Source organism: Portunus trituberculatus, chromosome 41 (genome assembly GCF_017591435.1).
Source record: "Portunus trituberculatus isolate SZX2019 chromosome 41, ASM1759143v1, whole genome shotgun sequence".
Lineage (NCBI taxonomy): Eukaryota > Metazoa > Arthropoda > Malacostraca > Decapoda > Portunidae > Portunus > Portunus trituberculatus.
The window spans coordinates 38,999,916-39,009,915 of NC_059295.1; the positions used below are offsets into that span (position 1 = coordinate 38,999,916).

The window sequence follows — 10,000 nt, forward strand, 5'->3', positions numbered from 1 at the left end:
CACATTATCTAGAAAAAAATTCCCTTTATCGCATCTTATTTCTTCTTGGTCAAGTATAAGGCGGTTCGTTAACTCATGCGTTAATTACTAAGTGCTAATAGGCACAAAGTTTATTGGAAATTAATATTTGTGGTTTGTTTTAGTTCGCACAACCAATGCCACGCTCTGATGGAACTCGCGCTCGGCTCATCGTGTTACACGTCGTATCTACTATTTGCTATTTTGTAAAAAAAAAAAAATAATAATAATAAAAAAAAAAAAATATATATATATATATATATATATATATATATATATATATATATATATATATATATATATATATATATATATATATATATATATATGATTTTCTTAATATTGAGCGCCAAAGAGAGAACCATATCGTTTTACTTGATTTAAAAGATAGGAATGCATAAGTGTTTACCACTGCGATTACTCTGTTGTGCTGTCATTAAGGAACTCGCATTAACGAAACTATGACATTTTAATGACTAAAACCACGCTGTTTATGAAACTGCCAGTTATACTTTTCATTGTCAAGTGGCAGACCACCGCTCCGCCATATACAATACGTTACCCTTTCAGCTACACGCTACATAATAATGGGTTAGTTAGATCCATTTGTATGCAGCCATTCATCACTACATTAGTGTTCGGTACATGAGTAGCAGGCATAAAGAGAGATTCTATTGACCGGATTCAAAAGGGCATGGTGGTTTTGTGTTTTATAAACCTGTCATCTCTTGTACTTTTAGTGTGCTCAGTATGCGAGGGAAGGTAACACGAAGGACGCGATGGCCAGTTAAGGAATGCCAAGGATGTGCTTCAACTGTCTATAAACCTTGCCGCATCCACTGGCGTCTATATGATTCTGCAAAACATGAGCGACGTACTTTATTTCATTAATACGCCAATAAATACCTCAGTTCTGTTCATGATCGTCTGAAGGCTCACCCACAATTCTTAAACAGACGCATACAAATGACTGAATATCGTTCACTCCTCAAATTTGTTTTCATCTCTCTGATGTTATACGAAATTTCTATAATCATAAACTCGGCGACTTACTAATGCCTCTTCCATCATTAGATGTAGTGCAGGACGAAAGAAAGTGGCTGGCACCTGTATAGCGTGACATGGTCAGCCTTGGCCGGTCTGAAAGAAGATTGGTGGCACGCTTGAGCTTCTAGTGCGTCATTTTCACTCGCAGAATTCATGATAACTGACGCCAATATATATATATATATATATATATATATATATATATATATATATATATATATATATATATATATATATATATATATAGAGAGAGAGAGAGAGAGAGAGAGAGAGAGAGAGAGAGAGAGAGAGAGAGAGAGAGAGAGAGAAACTTGCTTACCATTTACAATAATTTTCAGCCAAAATAATAGAAAACATCGAGTTTTAAATAATAATTTCTTTCCCTATATTGTTCATCAAACTTTCTCCTGATTCCCGATACCTAAATATCACGATGCAACTTCAATACAACTGTTGTGTTTTTAGTTGTAGATCAGTGTTTCTCCCACTACACTGCCTGCGATGGAAGGAGTGCAGCAGGATGAACAGAGGAATGGCCGGCTGCGTCAAGGCTGCCAACCATAGCAGCCCACACCAAATAACTTTCCACAGTTACACTTTCCGCCATTCATCACCTCTAACAACCCTAGCAGATTCGCAAAAAAATGAAGCAAGCCTTGAGCAACGTGGTATGCAGGCTGGCGTCGCTGCTTGTCAAGGCAGGGATCAGTATATAGGGGCGCGGCGAGTAACTCCTGGTAGACACAACTGGAAGATCTCACGTCAGTCTCTTACGTGAGTGTGAAACGTTTACTTATTATTTTTTTGTCTTATTTAATTCTGTTCTTCTTTTCCATTTTTCTTCTTATTTTCGTCCTCGTCAGTGTGATCGAATTTTCTTTTATCTATTGTTGAGCTTTTCTTCCTTTCTTGTTGTACAGTACTTTGTTTCGTTCTATTCATCATCTTGTGTCCTCCGCAGCTACGCATAGTTTTCAAGGTCATCCACCTTCCTCTAATAGATAAAGGAGAGCAGTTTTGTACAATGGTTTCTTAAATGTTGAGTAAGTGATAAAATTCTTGGAAATTTCAGCATAAACAAGAGAATTCTATTATCCAAACTTGAGTTTATATTTTACAATACATTGGTTCATGACTTACACTTTTGTAATCGGGAAATTCAATGTTCTAAATCAGTGGTTTCGCCAAACTTTTTTTTGACTGCCCACCCATTGGCTCCCACTCACACCTCTGAAGCCTCTCTACCCACACAAACGCAAACAACCGAATACAACTATGAGTAACTTAAAACTAACACCCCTTCACTAGCTGTGAGTTAGTACAGGAGGACTGAGTGACAGTTCCCACCACTATTTCTCGATTCCATAGTCTATACCTGATCGCTTCACTTTCAATACAGAGACGGCATTAAACAATCATGAATATAACGGTACAATAATCACATTGATATAGTTTTAAGATTGTTTGGATGTAAAGGCATTGATAACATTAATATGTCTTTGAATTCATTAATAGCAAAATTTGCATTTCTTAATACCAGAATATTTTTGGATTGGTTTTGATATCCTAGTGGCTCCCCTCTTCCGCCTCCCTTTTCCTTACCGCTCTCCTGGATCCTTCCAATGCCTATAGGGGGCTAGTACCGCTTACTTTGGGAAACCCTGCACTATATGATTGGGAAGTGAATTTATACGGTAACTATCATAATGCTGCAAGATACATATTCATGCAATAACTCGACCAAGAAAGGCAGACGTCAAAAACTGACTTTCAAGGTGCCAAGAGACAGTCACTGGAAAAACTCCAGGTAAGAAAATTGAAAATAAATACATCTTGTACCAAGAATTATTTACGAGTGTGTGTGATTTTTAAACAAGACGTGATTCAATTTCTGTTCACGATTCCCAACGCTCAATTCAACCTTAACTAACAATCATTTCCTCTCCATCCTCCCCACCCACTCTCTCTCTCTCTCTCTCTCTCTCTCTCTCTCTCTTTCTCTCTCCGAATGGCATCAACATATGGTGGTGGCACTCTTGGTGGTTGGAGCAGGCGTGCCTCATCCCAAGGAAAGCGCTAGCGGGAAAGTCTTCAGGATTGGAGGTGGCGATTATGGAAGCGGTGGCTATAGCGGCATGCAGCCTTGACGACGACTGTGGGATGACGGGGCTATCGGCAGTGGTTGGGGTGTAATTGGTATCGGCTGTGGCAGTGGTAATGAGAGGGGTGACAACAGTTATGGTGCTGGCGTCGTTGGCATCGGCTGTGGCGGTGATGTTTTTAGAATTGGTGGTTGTGTTGATGGTGTTGATGGTGCTATATTTCGCATCAGCATTGTTGTTGTTGTTGGTGGTGGTGGTGGTGAATAAGGCATCATTAGTGATGGTTGTGACGGTGGTGTCGGTGGATAAGGCGTCATTAACGGTGGATTTGGCGTCATTAATGATGGTGGTGGCGGTGGTGGTGGTGGTGTCAGCTATGGTGGTGGTGAAGTTCTCATGAGTTATCATGACAATGGCGTTGGGTATGGTGGTAGTGACAGCCATATCATCATTAACATGAGTATGAATCTTGGTCTTTCCTTGTCCTATTATACATAAATCTTAACAAATCGTTGTTGTTATTGTTGTCGACCCTATTTTGTCCCGCAGAAACCAGTTCCCTACACCTTACAAAGCCGCCGGTCTAGAAAAAGGTTACGGGCAGAATGGTAAAGCCTATACGTACCTTATGCCTTGTTCTGAGTGCGGCATGAGTCCAGCTACAAATGTTTAGCTTGTCAAGTAACTGGTTCAATATTTTTCATCACTGGCAACATGTTTCTTAAGCGAGTTTCATCATTTTGAATACATGTCCGGTGGAAGATGTAGCCATACTGGAGGCTGTCCTGTGCTCCACGCTACACTCTCGTGTAACGTGATACTAAATCAAGAGAAATTAGTTTTCACCATTTTTTTTTCCGACGCGTCGTTTTAAAGTTTCCAAACTAAAACAGTGCGACTGCCAAGACTATGAAGAAAGCTATTTACCTTGAAAGCTAATGTACTGATGTATAAGTTATATTTTACACAATTGTGCTTTATCTCTACATCTTTTGTTTTGTCTATAATAAAAAAAAAACTCACTTCCAGATGCAATGCACCTTCCTCAAAGACCACCGAGTGTTCACAACATACCGGTAAAAATCTTGTATGGTCTGTTAATGCTAACCAGTTCTACGTAACGAAGCGGTGGTCGATACTTGCAATACAGCGACGCAGGAACCCAATGACGAATATAAAAAAAGTAGTTCGTTACAGAGAACTCAAGATATCTAACCGAACACTATTGCATTTTTTATAAGGTTGAAGTCACTCCTGAACACACACACAAAAAAAAATAAATAAAATAAGCAAGCAGCTTTACCTGGAAAGGCTGTCAAAAGGGAAAGGTGCAGGTGACGATGCATGGCGGAGGTATAAAGCTTTGCCGGGTGAAAGAAGCGGCAGTCCACCTCACGGCGTGACCACATCTGCCGACATGTTCTCTGCGGTAAGTGGTTGCCGCAGAGCTTCATAATCTGCAGGCTCATATGATCAGCTCTCCTGCAGCGGCGCGCAGAGGCCAAAGGAGCAGCTGCAGTCTCCTGTGAGGCAGTAACCCACCCGTCGTCTTTCCGTCACGGCATCACGACTATCGAGTTATCCTTGTCCTTATCCCCTGCAGGTGCTAAAGGTGTGTCTGCTGGCAGCCGCTGCCCTGGCTTTGCCCGGTGGCTCTGGGGGTGGCTTTGGCGGTGGGTACGGAGGCGGAGCCGGCGGCGGCGGCGGAGGTGGTCATGGTGGTGGCGGCGGCGGAGGCGGGTTTGGTGGTGGATATGGAGCTGGCGGTGGCGGTGGTGGTGGTGGTGGCGGTGGTTACGGCGGCGGCTATGGAGGCGCCATTGCAGTGAGTTACAAATGTGTTTTTACGTCCTTTCACTGATAAGTAGAGATGATACAGAGGGAGAGGAAGAAGGTGGCATCACAAGGCGTGGTGCCTCACACTCATCCCCACAGGTACCCATCCCTTACAACTTCGACTACGGCGTCTCAGCGGGTAACACCAACTTCGGCCACAGCGAGAGCGGTGACGGTCACGGCAACGCCCACGGCGGCTACTGGGTCAACCTGCCCGACGGCCGCGTGCAGAAAGTTGACTACTGGGCTGACGGCGGCGGCTACCACCCGGTGGTGACCTACCAGGGCACCGCTGTCTTCCCCGCCGGCAAGGGCGGATACGGATACCACTAAGGCGACCATGGATCCACTACTGTACTAGTGCCGCGGGAATGACAGGGAGCCACTGTATCTTAATTTACTTATCCTTGTGTTAATTAAGCATTTGTTGAATAAATGGCTGCAGGCGAATTTATGTTTTCGTTAGTTTCTCCAACAACATTACCAACGCGTGCACACACACACACACACACACACACACACACACACACAGTTAGCTCAGTGGTTAGAGCGCTTGGTTCACAAGCCAGAGGACCGGGGTTCGATTCCCCGACCGGGTGGAGATATTTGGGTGTGTCTCCTTTCACGTGTAGCCCCTGTTCACCTAGCAGTGAGTAGGTACGGGATGTAAATCGAGGAGTTGTGACCTTGTTGTCCCGGTGTGTGGTGTGTGCCTGGTCTCAGGCCTATCCGAAGATCGGAAATAATGAGCTCTGAGCTCGTTCCGTAGGGTAACGACTGGTTGTCTCGTCAGAGACTGCAGGAGATCAAACAGTGAAACACACACACACACACACACACACACACACACACACACACACACACACACACACACAGAGAGAGACTGACAACATCTATATCTCAAATCTTCAGTCATTAATGATAGCAACATAATCAATGATAATGTGACTCAAATATGGATTTCGTTTAAGAATGCATATATGAATGCAATTTCTCCGCAGGTGACATCAATGCAATGCTTGTTTTAGTGAGCAATCTTGACTCTAAACATGTGATTGAAGCGTATTGTACTACATGCGCATTCCTTTCTGTCATGCAAGTCTTCACACAAGATACAATGCGACAAATTCCAAAGTTTCGAATGTTACCTGACTAAATTTTCATGCAGGAGTGAGTAATCACGTAGAAGTTTTGGTTCCTTGGACATCTGACTACATAACATACACAACAATCTTCCTGACGCGATAAACCATCAATTTTGCAACATCGAAACATTACAGTTTAAAAAAAAAAAGTTACAAAATCTCGAAAAAAAAAATTGAAGAACCAAAAGATGGAGAATCATATGGATAAACAAATAAATTACACAACTTCATAACAGACGGTACTCAAATTTGAATTATGCTACTCGAGAAAAGAGTGTGGATTTATGATATCAATGGCACGTAGTTATTTATGGCAAAATTAACCTTTACAAAATGTGTTCGACAGATTCTCATGCACTTTATATTTCTGCCCGGAATCATGTTCTTCATCTTGCAAACACTCTTTCATAAATAGAAAATGTCAAAATCTTTCAAACACTAACTCCTATCGAGACTTCTGGCATCTAGCCAAAAACATCTCCAATTACTTTGCTTCTTCAACTTTCCCTTCTTTATTTCATCCTGATGGCAACACTGCCATCTCATCTGTCTCTAAAGCTGAACTCTTCTCTCAAACCTTTGCTTAAAAATCCACCTTGAATGATTCTGGGCTTGTCCCTCCCTCTCCTCCTACACCTGACTATTGCATGCCATCAATTAAAATTCTTCGTAATGATGTTTTCCATGCCCTCTTTGACCTAAACCCTCGGAAACGTTATGGACCTGATGGAGTCCCTCCTATTATTCTCAAAAACTGTGCTTCCATGCTTGCACTTTGCTTGGCCATATTCTTTCAACTATGTCTATCGACTTCTACTTTTCCTTCATACTGAAAGTTTGCCTACATTCAGCCTGTTCCTAAACAGGGTGGCCGTTCTAATCCCTCAAACTACCACCCTATAGATTTAAAATTTTGTTTGTCAAATGTTTTGAATTTATCCTCAATAGAAAGATTCTTAAACATCTGGCACTTCACAATCTTTTATCTGATTGCCAGTATGGCTTCCCTCAATGCCATTCTACTAGTAATCCTCTGGATTACCTTACTGAGTCTTGGTCATCCTCTTTTAGAGATTTTGGTGAAACGTTTGCTGTTGCGTTACACATACCAAAAGCTTTTGATCGAGTTTGGCAGATAGCTTTGTTTTCAAGACTGCCCTCCTATGGTTGCTATCCTGTTGTCTACAACTTTATATCAAGTTTTCTTCTGACCGTTGTGTTGCTGCTATGATAGACGGCTACTGTTTTTCTCCTAAATCTATTAACAGTGGTGTTCCTCAGGGTTCTATCCTGTCACCCACTCATTCTATTATTCTTTAATGATTTTAACCAAACGTCTTGCCCTGTCTACAATTGATGATATCACCCTATACCTTGCTACGTCCTTTCAGAGTCGACCAACCCTTCAGGGATGCCGCATAACGCCTGTTTTCTAATCATTCTAAGATTTCTGATAGGCGCAGAGATAACTTAGTGTTCAATGCCTCAAAAAACTAAATTCCTCCATCTATCAACTCGACACAACCATCCAGACCACAATTCAATGACACTCTACTGTCCCCTCTTCTACACTGAATATCCTCAGTCTGTCCTTTACTCCTAATCTAAGCTGGAAATTTTATATCTCATCTCTTGCTAAAACAGCTTCTATGAAGCTAGGCGCTCAGAGGCGTCTCCACCAGTTTTTTTTCACCCTTCCAACTGCTTACACTGTACTAGGGCCTTATCCCTAGTTGTAAAAAGTACTCTTCCCATGATTGGGGTGGGTTCCACTCACACATCAACTCCTCACTTCTGACTGACTGTCTTCAGCATCTTTCTCACCACCTAAGTGTTGCATCTCTTGCTAAATTCTACTGCTATTTTCATGCTAACTGCTCTTCTGATCTTGCTAACTGCATACCTCCCTTCCTCTTGTGACCTCACTGCACAAGGCTTTCTTCTTTGTCTCATCCTTAATCTGACCAACTCTCTAATGCAAAAGTTAACCAGCTCTCTTAGTCTTTCATACCTTTCTCTGGTAAACTCTGGAATTCCCTGCCTGCTTCTGCATTTTTTTACTTCCTATGACTTGACTTCATTTAAGAGGGAGGTTTCAAGGCATTTGTCCCTGTCGTTTGGCTAACCATATCAGAACTGCAAGGGAACTGATAACTAAGTGGGCCTTTTTTTATTCTTTTGTTCCCTTGGCCGGCTTTCCTTTCTTATACAAAGAAATAAAAAAAAAATAAAACAAACCAAGAAGGCTGACGCTGATGTGGCACAGAACTTCCAGAAGCCTAAGCGTGAATCTCATCGCCCTGAAGAGTCGTAAATAATTTTTTCGAAGCAAAATTTACGTCATTTTTCAGCTAATTTCGAATGTGTAGCGCGAGGGTTCTCAATCTGGGGTTCGCGAACCCCCCGGGATTCACAAGAAGATTTCTAAGTGTGCTTAGATGACTGATCTAATGATGTCCTTTGCAGTACAGTTGCATTATGAGTTAGTGTCAGTCATTATAAAAACATTTTAGGGGTAGTTAGAGGGATTATCTAATAATGTCTTTTGCAGTACCATTGCATATGAGTTTGTGTCGGCCACTAAATTAACATTCTGGTTGATGTCAGATTACTGAGGGTTCTTAACGAGAAATAGATTGATAATCCTTGGTGTAGCGAACATAAGCTTGTAATAAATAAATCAACAAACGAAATTGATGAGAATTTTCAAATGGTAATATAATCTGGCATAATACTCACTGCAGGGTGATGGAAAACAAAAATAAGTGAGAAAAATTAAGCCTCCTCATTCGTACCCTTTCTTCCAATCAACTTTCAGTCCCCCGAGCGCCTCTGCTCTCTCTCTCTCTCTCTCTCTCTCTCTCTCTCTCTCTCTCTCTCTCTGTGTGTGTGTGTGTGTGTGTGTGTGTGTGGATAAAATGAAACTATTAAAGATCTGATACATCAACAATTAATTTGCATATCAACGGAATTGTTATGAAATGAAAATTCAAAAAATTCTATCATACAATAGAAAGATAATGATTCACTGGAGAAGCTGAAAATGTCATGATAGTGTTATGAAAAAATCTTACATGGAATAATTTTGATTGTAATGAATCATTATAATTAATGTTATTCCTTGCAAGATATTTTCATAACAATATCATGGCATTTCCAATTGTTTTATTTGTTTTCGTATGACTATTATGTTCGTAATATCATTACTAATGATATCAGGATTACAATAGTAATATGAATAAAAATAAAACAATTGAAATACACGCTATCAACATGTGAATTATCGATCATCCTTACCCAGCAGCTTCATCTGGAGAGCTAGGCCGTCAAAAGGGAAAGGTGCAGGTGACGGTGCATGGTGGAGGTATAAAGCCTCGTCCAGTGAAGGAAGCGGCAGTCCACCTCACGGCGTGACCACATCTGCCAACATGTTCTCTGCGGTAAGTGGTTGCCGCAGAGCTTCATAACCTGCAGGCTCATATGATCAGCTCTCCTGCAGCGGCGCGCAGAGGCCAAAGGAGCAGCTGTAGTCTCCTGTGAGGGAGTAACCCGCCCTTCGTGTTCCCGTTACGGCATCACGACTATCGAGTTATCCTTGTTCTTGCCCCTGCAGGTGCTGAAGGTGTGTCTGCTGGCAGTCGCTGCCCTGGCTTTGCCCGGTGGCTCTGGGGGTGGCTTCGGGGGCGGGTACGGAGGCGGCGGCGGCGGTGGCGGGTTTGGTGGTGGATATGGAGGTGGCGGCGGCGGTGGTGGTGGCGGTGGTTACGGCGGCGGCTATGGAGGCGCCATTGCAGTGAGTTACAAATGTGGTTTTACGTCCTTTCACTGATAAATAGTGATGATACAAAGGGA

At 42.1% G+C, this 10,000-nt stretch overlaps 2 protein-coding genes and 1 long non-coding RNA gene across 3 annotated transcripts in view; 2 read left to right on the forward strand and 1 right to left on the reverse strand.

Moving 5' to 3' along the window:
- LOC123516950 overlaps positions 1-10,000 on the reverse strand; it is a 31,428-nt gene that overhangs the window by 15,057 nt on the left and 6,371 nt on the right. The window lies entirely within an intron of this gene.
- LOC123516947 (holotricin-3-like) lies at positions 4,507-5,446 on the forward strand. Its single transcript, XM_045276735.1, has 3 exons — positions 4,507-4,596; positions 4,771-4,992; positions 5,103-5,446. Exons 1-3 carry the CDS (start codon positions 4,585-4,587, stop codon positions 5,334-5,336), a joined length of 468 nt encoding a protein of 155 aa, XP_045132670.1. The 5' UTR covers positions 4,507-4,584; the 3' UTR covers positions 5,337-5,446.
- LOC123516949 (pro-resilin-like) overlaps positions 9,480-10,000 on the forward strand; it is a 913-nt gene continuing 392 nt past the window's right edge. Inside the window, exon 1 of the mRNA XM_045276738.1 lies at positions 9,480-10,000. This exon is cut by the window's right edge and continues 392 nt beyond it. Within this exon, the coding sequence (XP_045132673.1) occupies positions 9,953-10,000 (48 nt within the window). The 5' untranslated portion in view covers positions 9,480-9,952.